The following is a 17,831-nucleotide window of genomic DNA, read 5'->3' as shown; positions in this document are numbered from 1 at the left end:
TTTAATAAAATATGGATGGGATGATTCTCATTACAGTACTTATAATCAGATTAATGAAAAGTTAAATAAATAAATAAAACATCCAGAGAGATTCCAGTATGATTGGGAACTTGTCTAGAGAATTATGTCCCAAAGCAATTCTTTTCCCATTTTGGGGTGAATCAGGCAAACTAAAAGCTTGGAAAAAAGCTCACATTCACCTCAACCCTGTCAAAAATGTATTTATCAAAAGTATTATTATTTTAGTGTAAAAGCAAACCAAACAATAAAGAAAAACCCCTAAAACATCTACCTCAGCCCTCCCAGAAATATCTTCAGTAACAATATTCATATATTCATGTGACGAGTGGGTTGGGGCGGTGCCGAGAGCCGAGGGAACGGAGCGATTTGGAAATGAGCGAAACCTGCTCCACTCGCCGGTCTCGAGTCCCATGGAGGAGATCGGAAGAATACAAAAGAGGAGCGACGACAGTGAAGGACGAGAGAGGACCAGGCCTGGGCTTTATTTTGTGTTTTGCTTTGTTTTTGCGCGACAGTCGTCTGCGAGGGGCTGTCCAATGTTTTGTGTTTATTTTGTAATTAAACGTTCATTTTGAATGTCCGCCGGTTCCCGCCTCCTCCTTCCTGTGATGATGAAGTTTTTATATTGTTTTACAAATCATTTTTACATATTTTACATTCCTGGGAATTAATGAAGTGTGTCCTAATTATAGTGTTTATTTATTTTTATTTTTATTTTATTTTTTTACTCTAAAGTTGTTGTGCATAGCATAATCACACCACCGTGGTCCTTCATTTCACCTTTGAAGATGAAGCCCTTTAAATGACTGGACAATGAAACATTTAATGTTAATGGCATCCCATAGACATTTGACACTGCATGAGGAGAATACTGCAACTTTCACTGTTGCAGTGAATACTTGTACACACATTATTAACAGTGCACTTCACAGTGTTATCAGAGTGCAGCATTTGGCAGCTAGCCAAAGGAAGAGCCAAAACTGATACCACTCCCAATGATGTACAGTACTAAAAAGAAGCTAATATACTCTGCAAATACAGTATACAAACGCAAAACTTGTGTTTTGTAGTCTAATGGCAGGAGAGATATAATGCAGATTTTATCAAATACATTGACTAATCAACCACAGTACTCAGTTAATAGTGCAGATAGAGAAGAATAAAGCTTATTGGCTTACTTGACCCCTCTTCAGTCACCATTCCTAGACTTTCTGCCTTATTTTGTCTTTCAAATGCATTTAAATCCAGCACACTGCCAGAGATACAGAGTCACAGAGTCAATTAATAATCACTGTAGGGCAAAATGGATAATAAACGCAAAACTGTTCACACCCACCTGCAAGACATCATTAGTCCAGATAAACTTTTAAAGAAGCCCGCATCTCGTTTTTCCTTCAAATAATCCAGCATTTTCTAAAGAATTATAAAGCATGAACACATTTTCTGAGCTCAGTATCCTCTGTGGGACAATACTAACAGTTTCTCAGTCAGTTTTACAGAGCTTTACCTGCTGGACAAGAACGTTGCCTCCATTTAGGATAGAAATGCCCAGTTTAAGGGTGCCAGTCACCATAGGACCAAGTCGGCCTGCAAGCAAATGCTGTTTTAGGAAATCCAATGAATTAAGACTTTAGAGAGAGTAAAGGGGGCAGAAATGGAGACGTGTACCTTTACTGGCACTGATCATCTGTAGCACCATCTCAGCAGCCCCTCGGGCATGAAGTCTGGCCTGCTGGTACAGAATCTTCTGCTTCTCCATTTCTTTTTCCTGTGAAAGACAACAAAAGTGTTGAAATTTACACTGCTTACAGTCCATTCAACATCATATGCGCTACTTCATTTTCTTCGCTCCTTTAATTAAAATCCAGGATTTGAATACCTCAAAAGTTTTCTCTTTTCCCTCCTCTTCCTCTTCTTCTTCCTCATTCTCGGCACAGCTCTGTAAATTAAAATATTGATTCAACTGAAACTCTTTAAAACATTTACAATAGAAATTAAGAACGATTAATATAAATAAAGCATTCATTTAATTAAATATACAGCACTGACCTTTGCCATCATGTCAGCATATGCAATGTAGAGAGGATCCTCTTCTAGAAAACTACAAAAAGAAAAGGAGTTGTTTATCTATTATTGAATAAGTATTTACTTCTATGTACTTGTATATTGAAATGTCACCTTCTCTCCGTCAGAGCATTGTGACTGAAGTGAAGGATGAGCTGATTAAGAGGGTCTGGCTGAACTTCGGCTTCTTCTTCCTCTTCTTCCTCTACCACATTCATGGGAGTTTTCTGCAGGAAGAGCCACAGAAGTTATAAAAACTGAATTTTTCCGCAATCCATTAATCACCAGCTTTCTTTTTCTTTCTAACTCTATTTGTCCCCCAGAATATTTTTTATTTTTTTGTGCTATAATCAGAAGTATGATTTTATAGACCTTAGTTTCTATGACTGCTGTCATTTAAATTTGTTTCTAAACCAAATGATGATGCACAAACACACTCTGACATTGCAATCACCTTTTCACTCAAACCATGCTCATCTACCTTATTACCAGGGCTGGGCTCAATTCAGAATTTAAGAATTGGCTCCATTTCATTTAAGTGTAAATTTGAATTCTGTTGGCCATGTCCCATAGGATGATGACTTGGAACTACGAGTAAAGGAAACTACTGAATTGCAAGACAAATAAATTCAACAGTTGCCAACGATACTGCAAAATATTAATAGCAGATCAAATTATAGCAGTCTGGAAAATAGAGCATACCTCATATGTTGAATGTAATAATAACTTGTGTAATTCATACTGAAAACATGAAATGTATTCAAAATTTCTTTGAACTCATTCAGTTTAATTCGACTTCACTTCAAATTTAGGAGCTAAATTCTCAATTCTCAATGGTGCACAGCCCAACTTCTAACTTCTTCAGTTTTAGCCATTACATGACATACACCAAAAAACCTTAATAAAACACTAAAAGCTATTTCTCCCTGATATGACAATAAACATTTGAAATAAACACATTTGTCACTTTATGCAATTTAGTTTCATTCCAGTCATTTTCAGCAGCATGACTCCAATAGTTTGCTTCCTGATCTTGCAGCAAGAGGCTCTGGATTTGAGTTAGGCATGCAGTTATTTTACACAAAGACACACTTAAATGTAATCAAGATCAGTTTCTCCTGTTCAGGCCCAGTGAAGCCACTTTAAATCTAATCTTTCATCTTGGATCAGATTTTGCTTCAAAACTGACCTATCGGTATGCCCCACCCCCCTTAGTTACTGTTGCACACTTTATTTATGTATTTTTGCCTTAACTACACTGTACATGACATGAGAACAGTGAGCTATTTAGGTGTGTACGTTAGCATGGAGTCACTAACTTTAACATTAGTTTTAGCCAGAGACACCTTGCTGAAGTGCAAGATGACATAAACGTTCTGCTTGAGCAGATTAAAAATGGTAACTTAATGAAAGTATGGCAACAAGAAAATTATGTCTTCATTGGGATTGGGATTGAATGCTTAGGGACATTTTTGCTCTGTTTTGTTGGGGTTTAGGAAATTTAACAAAATAAATGACATTGCCTATCCAATCAGGACACCTGGAATCAATGTTTCAAGTACCCCAGTCACATCGGTTTTCCATTTTTGTAACATAAACACCTTCAAATCACATTGGAAGATCTTGGATGTCCACTGGGCCTCAGCTGAGAAACACTTGTTGGGATGAAAGTGGCCTGAGCATGGTCACTGGAGTCTGATCAGATACTCCAGAATTACACAGAGACCAATGACCAGCTCAGGATCAACATGCAAAATCACATGGAGACAAATGGAAAATGGCTTTGCAGTGTGTGTTAAGTGTTACATATGACTGAAAACAGTATTCATTTTGAGAGCAAATTTTGATTTAGTTTTAGTAATAGTCTTTTGACTAAAATGCCATTTAGTTTTAGTCATATTTTAGTCACCTGAATTGTTTTTAGTTTTAGTCTAGTTTAGTCAACTAAATATCATAAGTCATTTCAGTTGACTAAATCTAAAGTAAATTTAGTCAGCTTAATCTAATGGATTTAGTTGCAGTGTAATGCATATATTAAGGATTTCTCATTGTATAGTTTTGATATTAAGGTTTTATCATAATAGACACAGATTTAACTGCTGTGACACACAACATGCCTTTATGTTGAATAAATAAAATAAATAAAATAAATTTATTAATAAATACATTTATTAATAAAATTAAATAAAGACACTTCTCATATAGAACAAGAGCATGGTCTTTGTTTTAATGAGATACCAATGGTTATATAGGCTAATTATACATTCTTTATAGCAACTTGTTTACCCTATTTTTCATTCTTTCAAGCAGACATATTTATTTCTATAAATACATTTAGATTAATCTTTAGGGCTACTAAAGTTTTTTTTTTTACTAAATTAGGCTGCTGTCCCTTGCATGGATGCAATTCCCTAATACACTTTCTCCCTACTGTCTATGTTCACTTACACGAATAATCGTCAAATGGACAATTCGATATAATTTTGTGTGTAATTCATGCAATGCGAAAGAGTACTCGCGTGCTTTGAAACGAACTTTCTGTTTTTGTATCAGTGTCTGCACGCAGAAAACTGAATCTAATTGAGTTCTCTCTTGCGTCGTCAGATTTATCTATATATCTACTCTTCTCGTACTCCCACATATTGACATTTTGAACATTTTATGAAACATGCAGCAAGTGTATTTTAGCTTATGTCCTGCCGGTTCATATGTACGCATCTAACGTACACATGAACCACGCAGCCGATTCATTCACGTTTTTATTCATTGACGAAAATGTCAATATATTTTCTTCATAGTTTTTGTAATTTAAAAAGAGTTTCAGTTCGTTGTAGTCTCGTTGTTGTCAGTGATTTTTTTTTATTGGCTAACATTATGACGAATATTATTCGTCAACTAAATAAACACTGATTGAAAACAGATTTTTTCATTATTAAACAAATATTAATAAATGCGTGTCCTCACAAGATGTGAATGAGTGCCAAATTATCAGTGTTTACCATTAATAACAATAACAGTAAGAATTTATTCCAGTCAATTAAATATTTAATCACGACTCAAAATAATTCCTTCGCGTTATTGAATATATTCTTAATTAGGAGGTGCAAATCAAATGGGTCGATTTACACCGCAGACTGAACTTCAGCCGACACATGATCTCATGAGGTGAACATGCCACTGACTTGCACAACAAACGAGACTTACGAAAGAAAGACGACACCCAAAGAACAAAGCAGAGCGTCGCGGGAAACGTCTGCTCCTCTTACCACAGCTGCGCCGAAACGAACTGCTTTTCTAGTGAGATGGCGGGAACTGAGGCTCAGCCGAAAGTCATGCATGCCTTGGCTGCTGTGCCTCGGTCGGTAGTGTGTCACGTAACCAGCAGAGCTGAACACAGGCCAGGATGAGTACATGAGGCGGGCAGAGACGTGCTCCCGCACCTTAGCGGGCACGGTGCTGGCCACAGTGCATTCAGCCGCCGAGAAGGCACCAGCGGGCACACACAGCACACGGGGCAGCGCTGATGCCAGCCCGGTACTTACTGCCAGGTCCTGCACTAGCTTCTCCTCAAAGGAGTACTCCTCTGTCTCTATCCAAAGTCTCTGATACCCACTGAGGAAGAGGTTAATTGAGCGATGCCTGAAGAGTGGGGGGGAGAGGGAGGTTAAAAGGAAGATGAAGGAAGGAGGTGCATTCTGTGGTGTGAGAGGAAGATGTACATTCCATGACCTCATCTGACTGGTCACCTTAATGAGGAAGTCCATGAAAGCTACCATTCAAATGATCACTGCTGCACAAAGAACTCTTAAGGTCAAGAACCTTCTACCCACCCTGAAACATCCCGTCGCTACATAAAAGCAAAGAGACACTGAAAAAACCGAAGGTGACCATTCAGAGTGGTGGCGCTAACTGTATGCTTGTGCTCAGCCCTTAGCTTGGAGAATGGAAGAGGAGGACGAGGACGAGGAGGTTGGGATCATGAGTTCTCTTAGTCTGACATTACCGTTAGCATGGAGAACAGACGATCAAAGCTGGAGGTATGGTACACCTTTTCCAGCCAAACGTACCGATAGCCATTCAGGAAGTAATTATTATTTTTGTATCTGAAGTGTGTTATGGAGACAACAGAGAGGGACAGATTTTAGGAGGAGGAAGAAAGGAGCACGGAAAAGCACCAAGTAAAACACTTTGCAGCACATTTAAACAGGATAGAGGGAGTATAGAATGCATTCAGGTGCATTAGGAAGGAAGGAATAGCTATCAAGGAAACTTTCAGAAGTTCCTATTGAGTCAGTATAATTTAAAGCTGAATGCTGTGAATGAATATTGCAAAGCTGTAATTCTAATTTAAAGGCTTCCATGGACATACCTTGGTAAGTTGTAGAGTGGTGCCATGCGGAAACAGGCCACCACGGCACGCTTTCTTTGCTTTGACAGCAGCTTTTGAAACACCATCTTCTTGTTCCTCAGCGGCAGTTCAACCTGAGAGTTAAATATATGTACAATTTAATACAAATAAAGGTTTTATTTGCTAGTGTTATAAAGTAAAATGTTTTCGTCTACTCGCAGTTGAAGAAAAAAATAGGCAGTACAAGACTGATCAAGATACTGTAACATCTCTGGGTTGATAAAGTCACAATTTGTGATTTTATCAAAAGTAGTGGTCAGGTATCATCAGGTATCATCGACTAACAATAAACATCTGTATTAATCAAGGGTACATAAACACCTATTAATCTAGGTGTTTATTAATTTGAAAAAAAAAAGTTATTATGTGATTAATCTTGATAAAATAGGATTACATTAAGATTTGTAATTATAAATATATTTTCACAATGAATCTCCAAACTAATGTAGAAACAACATAAATTCAGTATTATAAATAATGGATATATTAAATATATTACAAATATAAAAAATATACTTGTTTAATGGCATACTTTTACAAACTAGGTCTAACTATGAATTACAGGCATATTATATAGATTTTATTTTTCATTTATTACCAATTACAGAACATTAAAAATATTATAACTTTTAAAAGTCATAATATATTTTTTTATAAATTTTTATATATAAATATTTTTATTATTATTTTTTTTTTGTGAACCTAAAACATGAAGACAACACAGATAACGTGATCATATACTGTAATGCTAGCCAAAGGATGTGGAGAAAAAAAGTGAAAAAAATTATACTGCATTAATTATCTTTAATGTGTACAAATATTAATCACATAAATTAATGATTTTCTTAGCCCTAAATAAAATGTTTAAAACATATATGTAAAAATGAACATTAACCAAGATTAATACATATTTTAAAAGTGTTGCTCATTATTAGTTCATGATACCAAAAGTTAACAAAATGGACTTTACTGTGAAGTGTTAACCAATTAATACGTTTGCTGACACAGTGTGGGCAGATGAGGAATGAGATTAAATATCATGAGTGGATTTCATTTTTATGCCTGCTGTACCTGATCAAGGTGGTAGACAGCAGCGGAGATGGCCTGAACTCTCTCCACGTTATGCTCTGGGTCTGGAGGTCCCTCACTCTTCACCACAACATCTTTGTAGAGATTCACCTGCCACTGCACTGCTGGATCTGCTGACTACGATGGGACAAGTAACACCAATAAGCATACCTGGATGGCAAAATCTCATTTTTTTGGTCTAATTGTAAGTTTTTTTTTCTTATCTATTTTAAGTGGATTGATTTGTTTATATACTCCATGTTTTTTTTATCACAGAATAAGGCAGAAAATATATTGTTTAGTTTCTATAGGTTACTGTTATAAATGCTCTGCATCATTCAGATATTTTTTTTTTACCTGGATTTACTTGAAAAACAGACATAAACCATATGTAAACCGATTATGACTGAAACATAAGCAGCGTGAGAGTGTTTAGCGCTCCATTTCAGATACGAATAAAACACCAGGTCATGCATAGACTTCTTTTTTTTTGAGACCGGGCACAACCCAAGTCTTCTCCTCCCATTTCGCTTGATTCTCACATATGCTACCTGCGAAAATATCAACTAGACAACCTTGGGATAATATATTGATGTGATCCTTCATATAACGAGGTTTGGGCAACGCAAATTATGGGAGTTTCAAACAAAGCTGGAAGGGTGTGGGAGATGGAAACGGGTGACTGAAATACAGGAGACTCCCGGGAAAAACGGGATTGTTGTCAGGTATGCTAATACTTCAGCATTATGATTTGTTTCTCCAGACCTTCTCCTGAAGATGGAGGTTCTTCCTCAGGTAATCCTTAACCTCATCATCTGTGTCTTTCTGTTAAACAGAGAAATTGTTAGAGGTTTGATCTGTAGATCTCCAATAAAGCATAATTAAGGATCACACTCACCAGACTGTAACGGATCTTGGCAAGGGAAATGAGCTCCTGGTCTCCAGGAGTGCACATGTTCAGACCAATGGGCAGCATCTTCTTGTGAGCTGCTACGATAAGGGAAGTCTGGATGGAGTACAACTCTCCTCTTCTCCTTTTTCCTCTTCTCTCTTGGTCCTGACCTCCAGACTGGTTTTTACAAAGCAATATATCACACATAAAACACATGGCTGTAGCTCTTCTAATTTTTTGTTTGTTTGTTTTCATTAACAAGGAAGATATTTCCTCTTTAGCTCAGAGCTTTTGGGTCCAATTACTTATAGCTAGCAATTACTTAATGTCACACTTACCTTTGACATCTTCGTCTTACTGTCTCCAGTGAGGAACGCCAGGTTGTTAATTTCATTTTGCACCACAAAATTTTGCTCTTCCCTTTTAAAGTTCTGAAAATGAACAAAGAGCAGAAGTAAGCTTTGGAAATCTTGAAATAATTGCAAATTCTTGAAAATATTGGATGGAGACAAACGGAGAACTTACGTGAGATTTACACCAAAGGATGAAAATCTCTGACACCATTTTGAAAAGTTCAGTTGAATCGGAATCTGGTTGCTTCAGCCATTTGGATCTAGTCAAAAGTCAAATTAACTTATGAACAAAAGTGCAATTAACTTATCTCTGTAGATTGTACCACTTTTTAGCAGCAATTAAACTTTAATGGTTTCATATGTACTAGGTTAAGTATTTTTAGTTGCCATCAAAATTGTTTAGCAGTATCCTCTCAGGTCGCGGTGTAATACCTGTTGTTGTCCACATAACGAATGAGCATTGGATAGAAGGCATACAGATCCCTGCAGAGAACAGCAAACTCATCCAGAATCTGCAGTTCAGCTTCCTGAGTGTCTGCCCTGCTTTCAGCCCTCAGCAGCTCCTCTTCAGCCACTACCTTCACGGTTTTCTTCTTCAGTTTCTCCAGTGTGGGCAGGAAGTGCATCCTAAGAAGATCTGGGCTAGCCTTGCTAATGATAGGCTGGCTATATACTACATAGAAGAGAGTTTAGAGATATTTGAGAAGGCATTGCAATCATCCTGTATCAAAGCATGCTAATCACTATCAGTTCATGTTCTCCCTCACCTGCAAGTCTTTTCATCCAAGGGGCATTTTCAATTCCAAGGTTGTTGTTGAGAATCTTAAGGATATTGCCCAGGATTAGGCTGAGATGCTCAGATGTGACAGTTGTGCAGCAATTGGTATCAGCTGGGGAGTTTTCTGGGCCTTTTGCCCACCAATAAGACAGATAGTTACACAACATGGGCAGCATGACCTCAATGACCTGTGGCATCTCTGTGTAGCGTGCTCCAGATTCAGAAATGTCGCCAATGTCCTTCATCAGGCCGTCCAGATGAGGCATCTCAGGACACATCTCATCCACAGTGTCTGGCATGCTCAAAACTGTAAAATGATTCAGTATTAAGGCAGTGAATTTAATAAATTATGTTTTTCCTTTAACCCTCTCAGGCTCAAATTAAGTTTTAGTAACTTAGTAAATTTAGTAACCCATAGTAAAGTTTTTAGTACTCCAGATTTATAAAATATGTATCTGGAGTAATAAGGTTTTTAGTTACTTTACTGTTGCAAATCTGCAACGCCTGCCTTGAGAGGGTTAAAAAGAATGCCACTGTCACCAAAATATCAATCTGCTTATTATGATTGGCTGCAAATGAACCATATTTTCATTATATGGTTTCTCACCGAACACCAGAAGATTTCAAATAGTCTCCGATCCTGCCAAATATACTCACTAGCTCGTTCTCTTGGTGTCTTGGTGTTGAAGACAGATTGAGGGTTGTGCATATTTAGGTGGGGTTCCAGGAAGGCAACAGGCATGGCTCCAACCAGTGTGGATAAACATTCACCCAGCACTGGAAGCTGTCTGTAAAAACCCAACATAATCGTCTCAGTTTCATAAAGAAACAGACAGAGAAAAAAACAAAAGTTCCCTCAGAAATGAAGTTTTTTTTTTTGTACTTTTCCACATAGAGGTTCTTGCCAGTGCCCAAAGAGTAGAGGCTGGTCAGGATGCGGTAACAGGACAGCTGAATGTCATCCACTGAAACAAACAAATGCAATTCTTTTGAGAAATATATGGCATATGGAAGTAGGCATGGGGATCCATCTCCTAATGATTCTGGTTCTTAACATTAAATATTATTTTAGTGCTTTTCAAGAAAATATGAGATAATTTGGATTCAAATACATTGAAAAAAGTAACTCTTGCAAAACGTGTGCTTACACAAACTTTTTAATTAATTCTCTTTGAGAATTACTGTTTCCCTGTTGCCTGTTTATCCCATTTATGTGGCAGTTCAGTAATAAATATAAATTCTGGAAAAAAAAAATATAATTCTGGAAGTCAGCATAATGAAAAACTTCCTTGTAATTATTGCTTAGCATCTCATTAAATTGAGATTGTTTTCTCACATTAATAACTAAGCATACAGGTATCTTTCCCATAATTAATACTGAGGACATTTATGACTTAGTATCTCATATTAATCCAAGACTTTCTTTTAATAATAACTTGTAATGTTAAGTAATTGTGAAAAAAAAAAAAACGTTTAATTTTAATGAAGAAGTTTCTCAATTTAATGATTCTGTTTTACTTTTTTTTACATACAAGTTTCTCATTATGAGATGTTTTAAGAATCGACTCATGAAAACAAACATCATACTGTAGGTCAAAGAACATCTGACTCACATAGCAGCTCTGCTCCGAACTGGTGTTGGGTGATATGCTGAAAGAGAACCGTCAGGATGGGCAGCAGGGCCGCTGAGGTGTAGCTGATGATCTGGGTAACGCCCTTCATCTGGGTGCGGGACTGACCCAACTTCCCCAGCTTCAAGTTCTCCAGTGTCTTCTCTAGGTCTTCTGCTGCATTATCAAAGAACGTCCTGACACCAGCCTTCACCAGCTCTGAGCCAGACTTCATCACAGTCCTACAGTCATAACAGAATCATTTTAAAACGACTGAAGCATTAACCACCGTTAGCTGGTCAATGATTCAGGCTGCACTGAGATTTTCTCACTACCTGAAGTCCAGTGAGCGTGACAGGATGTGTAAGCAGCTCACCATGGTGGTGGAGTCACTTCCTGAAAGAACAGAGAGTCTTAAAGCGGTGGAATGACATTCGTCAAGCAAAATGAAGCTCAGTTATAAAAAGCATTTAAATACTCTTGAGAAGTCTTACCAAAGAGTGATATTCTATGTCTGACAAGGGCTGCCAGCTTACAGAATAGACTAAGGAAGAATGATTCAAGTTAGCATGAATGTACATAAAACAATCCTTGCATCCGAATATGCAAACAAATATCGGACAACTCCAAGCTTGATGGCTCCTTTTAAAATGTAGGTGCCACCTTATGAAAAGTTGAAATGTCCGCACTGAATTCTGTATATACACTGAAGGGATAGGGATTCTGACACATCCTGGATAAATATGTTTAGACTATTCTATGTTGAAAGTTAACACATTAAGTATTATTAAATTTTTTCAGAATGCATTTATATAATGTGGATAATTTGGCAGCACCTGGTGATCATCTCCTTCTCTTTGTTAGATGCATAGCCACTGCTGCTCAGGTTGATACTGGGAGATGACAGGAAGTACAAGCAGTGGTTTTTGAAGTATAGGTCTATGAGGGGAAGCAGCACCTGCATTGTAAGCAATCAATAAAAAAATAACTTTATAAAAATATGGCCTTTAACTTCCGTGGAATATTACATTTCTGCGTAAGAAAGTGTTTGCTTGAAAACTGAACACTACCTTAGCAAAGAACTTGATCTCTTGATCATGGGGAGATTTTTCTGTCTTCCCACTGGTAGCCAAAGCCTCTGAAAAAGTTATGCAGAGAAAACAAATGTTCAGCTTGATATGTTATACTTCCATCAATCTGTTATATTCATGATTTTTTCTCACCAAGATGGGCGATAAACTCCTGTGCAGAATCTACATAATTCAAGAGCCTCTTGAGGAACTTATAGGCAATCCTCTTTTCCATAGAAGAGGAATCCTGCTCCATGTCCTTCAGACCCCTGCGTATGCACAGGAAAACATGTTAATAAAGAGATCACATACTAATGCAAACATCCTGTAGTACAGTGGTTCTGGATTTGTTACAAGACCCAGCCTGGAAATCAACAAAGTACCATAATTGTTTGTAATACAAAAGTAGCAATAAATTCCTGAAAGTCAAACATAATATATAACACAAGGTACAAACATTGAAGCACTATTATTATTATTATTACAATTTCTAATATATTTTTAAGAGAACACTGACCTGCTGATGGCATATCCATTGACCTGCAGGAATTTAAAGAGTTCTTGGGCCTTCTCTCGATCTCTGTACTTCTCTTTTGCTGTCAGTGTGTCGTATGGTACCAACAATGGATGACTTCCTCCTCCTTTTGTTGACAACACACAGTGAGTCAATGCATCTGGGACAGCTAGGACAGGATTGAGCCAAATAAAAAAAATAATAATAAAAAAGCTTCACCTTTACTGTCAAGTTCCTTTTTCTTCTTCTTTGCCCAAATGTTGTGGTAATTTTCTGCAACTGTTTCAACCATTGCCTGTTGAAATGATTTCAATGAAAATGCAGATTTAATACACGATATATGAAATATGGGTAACACTTCAATATCCAAAATATGCATTGTTTGTAACAATTCGATTCACACATACCTGTAGTTCTCTTGATAGAATAACATTTTCCAAATCTTGTGGAGCTGGACTAAACTCACCCTGTAAAGTGGAGAAGAGGCAACAAAATGTGCTAAATGCTTTGATTTGTTGACAGACACTACAGAGAATGAAACACCTTCCTGCTGTCGAACATTACCTGAGAGGACTCTGATTTCTTGCGCTGTTTTTCTGTTTCCCTTTGCTGGAACATGGCCTCTCCTTCTTTGGTCCTCTCAATGTTCCATCCCATTGCCAACATGCTCTTCAGAGTCTCTTTCACAGGATAGCGGTAAGTCTCCCTTTCCTGTGCAAAGCGACACATTTAAAGAGATGAAAAATCATCCTTTGAAACTGGCATTTGTGTTTGAGACAAAAATCAATACGGAAGAATGTGATCCGGTTTTATGCGTACCTTTTCACTCAATGCTTTGTACGCTTTCAGAAGTGGATGAGTTTTAGCTTTGTCGTCTACTTTATCTCCCGCACTCCAGCCAAGAGCGATCTATCACCATACAAGATAAAACAAGCAGTCACGCTTTGTCTAATTCAACAGAAGAATAGATCAAGATTAATTGGATGAGTTTTAACAATGTCTAACCTTCTCAGAGGACCATTTCTCATGGGAATGCTCAGCAAACTTGCTTGCTATGTAGTCTAGCTTTTCAGGCAGCGAGATGCTAAAAGACAAAGATTGTATTGTGAAGTCCACTGAAAGGTCAAATGAAAGGATTTCTACATGTGGTTTCATGGCCAGCATTTCAGTGGTACTTACTTTGCAGTGTTAATAGGCTGGGGGTCGAAGTTGCCTTGTGCATCCATAGAGGCCTGCTTAACTAATGTGGAACCTGGGCTGGAGTCGACATAATCAGGTGGTATGGCACCAGCGATGGCACTCAGACAAGGCATGGCCATTTTGAAAAGCTCTGCATCATATTTCTGTGAAACAGACAATGGAGTCAGGTTTGTACAGTTTATAGTGGTGCTTTCAGTTTGGTGTTTTAATCATTAAAATACGTTCTTATTTAAATATTGTTCATATACATAAAAATAAAATGTATAAAAATAATCTGATTATTAATGAAGTGAAATAATCATGCCCCTTTAATCATACATTATTTCTATAGTAAGGGATTTTCCTACCATTTTTACCAAAATGCAGACTTTTGCAGACTTCCTAGTCTATTCTATGAATGTTTGTGTCACAACAATAGAATTTAATAATATTTAATAATATATTTTTCGAATGATCTTAATGTGGGGGCTTTTGCAGTAAATATAAAAATTTTCTGTCAACCCAAACATGTAAACTCTATGGAACCTTTGTGTCTTTCTAAACCGGTATTACTTTCTTTCTTCTGTGGAACACAAAAGATATGTTGAAAATTGTTGGTAACAAAACAACTTTGGTGACCACTGATGTGTGCACAAAAAAAATAAATAAATAAAAACAGAGCAATCTCTAAAAAGAAAGTCATACAGGTTTGAAATGGCATGAGGGTGAATAAACAAAGACAAAAATCATTAACATTTTTGGGTAAAGTAACAGCTTTACTTATTCGCATAAAAAACAACTGTTAATTTGAATACATTGTTTGCTTAATGGACAACCTAGATTTATACTGAAGCATGCTTGTACCTTTTGAGAAAGAGCATCAAAAAGTCCCCAGAAGAGTTTTTTGGTGAGGTGGAGTTCCTCCTCTGATGCCATCCCATAGCTGCCCAGGCCTGTTGGCAGACAGTAGTACTTCCAGTTCTGCTCATAGTGATTGGTCAACAGCTGCAAGGGTAAACAGATCAGAAAACTTTAAATTATACTCTTAAAACAGGTTGTGTTAAATATCCCTCATTATCTAGAATAAGAATTGATTTTATACTTGGATTTGACTTTATTTATTTGACTTAAATTAATTTATTTATGTATTTTTGTTGCTGCCATGATCATCAGCAAATGTAGACAAACATCTTTTTAATATCATTAAAAGACCACAATAATTGCATAACGAAAATAGCGTGGAGTTAATTAATTGTACACTTCCATTTGGTTTTAGTGTATTTTTGTTTTTTTGAAAGAAATTATTTCTTTTATTTAGAAAAGATGCATTCAAATGAGCAAAAGTGAATGTAAAAGTTTCAAAACATTTCTATTTTAACTGAACTCTGTTCTTTTGAACATTCTATTAATCAAAGAATCCTGAAAAAATGTATCAGGATTTCCAGAGATATTAAGAAGCACAACTGTTTTCAACATTGATAAATAATATATAAATAATAATAAAAAAATAGTTCCGGAAAAAAAGTGAGACTGACAACTTTCAGTTTCAGACTAATTTGTGTTTCTGAAGACTTTGCTATCACAGGAATAAATTACACTATAAACAAATTAAAATAAAAAACAGTTATTTCAGATTGTATTAATATTTCACAATATTACAGTTTTACATTAGTTTTGATCAAAAAAATGCAGCATTGGTGAACAAAAAAGTCTTCTTACAAAAACATTTTTTAATAGTAGTGTACTTATACATTATTTACTGTTTACTAAACTCACCTGAATGGGCATCTTGCAGTACTCTGTAAGCTGTGGAACATCAAACACAAGACGACGTAAAAGTTGCTGTAGCATTGATGGCCTCAGATGCCTAAAGAAAGTATAAATGACATCAGATGATCCCTAACCTACATTCCAGCAATTTCTAAGTAAGGAAATTGTATGGTAATCTATAATATGAAAATGCCATTTTAATTTCCTGAGCTGTGGAAATGAACCCAGCCATGCAAGAGGTTCTTACATGCAAATGGCCAGTAGACATTCATCAATAGCATCTCTCTGGGCCTTGGTGAGTGATCGGCCCTTTGAGAGGCGATAGATGGTGTGTAGCGTAGAGTCAACGAGCGTTGCATAGTGCTCAGTGTGAGCGAACAGATGAGCACAGCGGGTCAACAGAGGAAGCACTGCAGATCCAATGTAGCGGTTCATGGCCAGAGCTGTCTCTGTGGTCCTGAGCACCTCCTGATGGATGCACAAACAACATGAAAAACAAATCATTGTGCAAATGAGTTGAATGTTTACATTGATTAAATGTGAATAAATAAAAAAGAAAACTTTAATAATACAAGACCACAAAATACACTCTTAATTTGTAGCTAGATCAAATGGGTTCTTTTCAATATTCATACACTTTCCACTTTTTGCCTCTGCTGAATCACCATATTAAACGGTTGGCATCACATGAACCTTTTTGGCTTTTTCACACGAGGCATGACAAATTTATGTCTGCGACTTTTCTCTTTTTTGCACTGCAAAGCACCCTTACCGAGTCCAGGGAGGCTGATGCTCGCAGGTCTGGCAGGAAGCCCACTTCCAGCAGGTGCATCAAGAAGCTCTGGTCGTCAATACCATAGACACGGTCCAGGAAAAGCACCATAGGTGCCTTATGCTCCGGACAGAAGCTGGCATTCATATCTGGCTCTGTCAAAGTGCCATCTAAGCAAACGAGAGAGTTAAAACAAAAAGACATTAGGGTTATAATGACTGCAGAACAAGCAGCACAGATAATGAGACGCAAAGGGATGAAGATGACGTCAAAAGAGTAATAGCAACAATCAATCTTAGGCACATAATGAGTTTCAGAGATTATGTCTTCAGACACTTTCAAAGGCATCTACTGACATGTACAAACCTTTATTGACGACCGGCATTTTGAGTGGAATACTGATAATTCCCACCAAATCTTTAGTGGGAACTAAGGAACGGAGGATGGCACGGATACGAAGTGCTTCGCCCTTGCCTTTGTTTATAAGCTGTAAAACAGCGTCGGTATAATATTAAAGTGAAGCCATGTATAGTGATGCAAACTGAAAGTTTTGCCTCTAGCTTGGTAAATCAATAAAATGTGTCAGAAATGAGCACTCACATGCATCTCAGGTGCACAGCGGCCCAGAAGATCAATAAGGGCTGAGTAGAAAGACATAATAGAGTTGCCCATGTGGGCAACCTCCTCCTCCTCTTCATCCTCTCCGACGCTGTCAAAACAAAGAGGGAAAATGCTTATTTTAAGTCATGCATGCTCATTCCTGAGGTGGTAGGACAACTCAAACTACAGCTCAGTCTTTCAACTAAATTCCCCCAACATAAAATGACAAATAATGTAGATCTAATGAAAAACTTACATGGGTGCAGCCCCCTCGGGTAAGTTAGGCAGGTCTAAAGCAGGATCTTCTGAGATCTTGATGGCTTCCTTCATGGCGGCGAGTAAACCTTGCCCTCCCTCTCCTCTGAGAGCAGGTCCGAAGCACTCCGGACGCCTGATCAAAAGCTTCACCACTACATTAGCGTTCTCTTCAACACTCTCCCCTGAGATGACCAGAACATACGCAGTGATACATAACATAATGTTTACATAATGACATAAGTCCTTTTCCATTAACCAAGACACAAGACATGAAAACTCATCTCTGTGGTCAAATAAACTAACCATTGACAAAGACAGCAAACCGTAGAAAGGATAAATAGCGTTCTCCTTCGATTGGGTTCCAGCCAATGTCTGGGTATCCCCTGGCAATGAGCATTGGGCAGTTCTGTAAGCCACAGCCTGCCAGATATGTCACCACCTGAAAACACACATGGACAGAATCCAAAAGGAAAC

The 17,831-nt window shown here is 37.4% G+C and overlaps 1 protein-coding gene across 3 annotated transcripts in view; it reads right to left on the bottom strand.

Moving 5' to 3' along the window:
• The window catches only part of ryr3 (ryanodine receptor 3), a 75,101-nt gene that overhangs the window by 11,329 nt on the left and 45,941 nt on the right, over nucleotides 1-17,831 (bottom strand). For all 3 annotated transcript variants that reach the window (XM_052586371.1, XM_052586372.1, XM_052586373.1), the window contains 39 exons: nucleotides 17,661-17,796; nucleotides 17,356-17,539; nucleotides 17,100-17,208; nucleotides 16,866-16,986; nucleotides 16,500-16,669; nucleotides 15,975-16,195; nucleotides 15,734-15,824; nucleotides 14,822-14,962; nucleotides 13,958-14,121; nucleotides 13,784-13,862; nucleotides 13,598-13,687; nucleotides 13,343-13,489; nucleotides 13,186-13,245; nucleotides 12,998-13,073; nucleotides 12,782-12,905; nucleotides 12,418-12,533; nucleotides 12,265-12,332; nucleotides 12,031-12,152; nucleotides 11,689-11,738; nucleotides 11,530-11,590; nucleotides 11,198-11,436; nucleotides 10,468-10,549; nucleotides 10,242-10,372; nucleotides 9,574-9,891; nucleotides 9,239-9,479; nucleotides 8,979-9,066; nucleotides 8,792-8,884; nucleotides 8,460-8,630; nucleotides 8,327-8,386; nucleotides 7,565-7,699; nucleotides 6,455-6,567; nucleotides 5,628-5,724; nucleotides 2,200-2,312; nucleotides 2,071-2,122; nucleotides 1,901-1,960; nucleotides 1,690-1,789; nucleotides 1,529-1,608; nucleotides 1,358-1,434; nucleotides 1,200-1,273 (listed from right to left, as the gene is read on the bottom strand). In XM_052586371.1, the coding sequence (XP_052442331.1) occupies nucleotides 1,200-1,273; nucleotides 1,358-1,434; nucleotides 1,529-1,608; nucleotides 1,690-1,789; nucleotides 1,901-1,960; nucleotides 2,071-2,122; nucleotides 2,200-2,312; nucleotides 5,628-5,724; nucleotides 6,455-6,567; nucleotides 7,565-7,699; nucleotides 8,327-8,386; nucleotides 8,460-8,630; nucleotides 8,792-8,884; nucleotides 8,979-9,066; nucleotides 9,239-9,479; nucleotides 9,574-9,891; nucleotides 10,242-10,372; nucleotides 10,468-10,549; nucleotides 11,198-11,436; nucleotides 11,530-11,590; nucleotides 11,689-11,738; nucleotides 12,031-12,152; nucleotides 12,265-12,332; nucleotides 12,418-12,533; nucleotides 12,782-12,905; nucleotides 12,998-13,073; nucleotides 13,186-13,245; nucleotides 13,343-13,489; nucleotides 13,598-13,687; nucleotides 13,784-13,862; nucleotides 13,958-14,121; nucleotides 14,822-14,962; nucleotides 15,734-15,824; nucleotides 15,975-16,195; nucleotides 16,500-16,669; nucleotides 16,866-16,986; nucleotides 17,100-17,208; nucleotides 17,356-17,539; nucleotides 17,661-17,796 (4,654 nt within the window). The remainder of the gene's footprint in view (nucleotides 1-1,199; nucleotides 1,274-1,357; nucleotides 1,435-1,528; nucleotides 1,609-1,689; nucleotides 1,790-1,900; nucleotides 1,961-2,070; nucleotides 2,123-2,199; nucleotides 2,313-5,627; nucleotides 5,725-6,454; nucleotides 6,568-7,564; nucleotides 7,700-8,326; nucleotides 8,387-8,459; nucleotides 8,631-8,791; nucleotides 8,885-8,978; nucleotides 9,067-9,238; nucleotides 9,480-9,573; nucleotides 9,892-10,241; nucleotides 10,373-10,467; nucleotides 10,550-11,197; nucleotides 11,437-11,529; nucleotides 11,591-11,688; nucleotides 11,739-12,030; nucleotides 12,153-12,264; nucleotides 12,333-12,417; nucleotides 12,534-12,781; nucleotides 12,906-12,997; nucleotides 13,074-13,185; nucleotides 13,246-13,342; nucleotides 13,490-13,597; nucleotides 13,688-13,783; nucleotides 13,863-13,957; nucleotides 14,122-14,821; nucleotides 14,963-15,733; nucleotides 15,825-15,974; nucleotides 16,196-16,499; nucleotides 16,670-16,865; nucleotides 16,987-17,099; nucleotides 17,209-17,355; nucleotides 17,540-17,660; nucleotides 17,797-17,831) is intronic.

The sequence above is a fragment of the Carassius gibelio genome, chromosome B20, assembly GCF_023724105.1.
Source record: "Carassius gibelio isolate Cgi1373 ecotype wild population from Czech Republic chromosome B20, carGib1.2-hapl.c, whole genome shotgun sequence".
NCBI classification, from domain to species: domain Eukaryota; kingdom Metazoa; phylum Chordata; class Actinopteri; order Cypriniformes; family Cyprinidae; genus Carassius; species Carassius gibelio.
The sequence above is the reverse complement of the archived record's forward strand: the minus strand, read 5'-3'. Positions and strand labels throughout refer to the sequence as shown.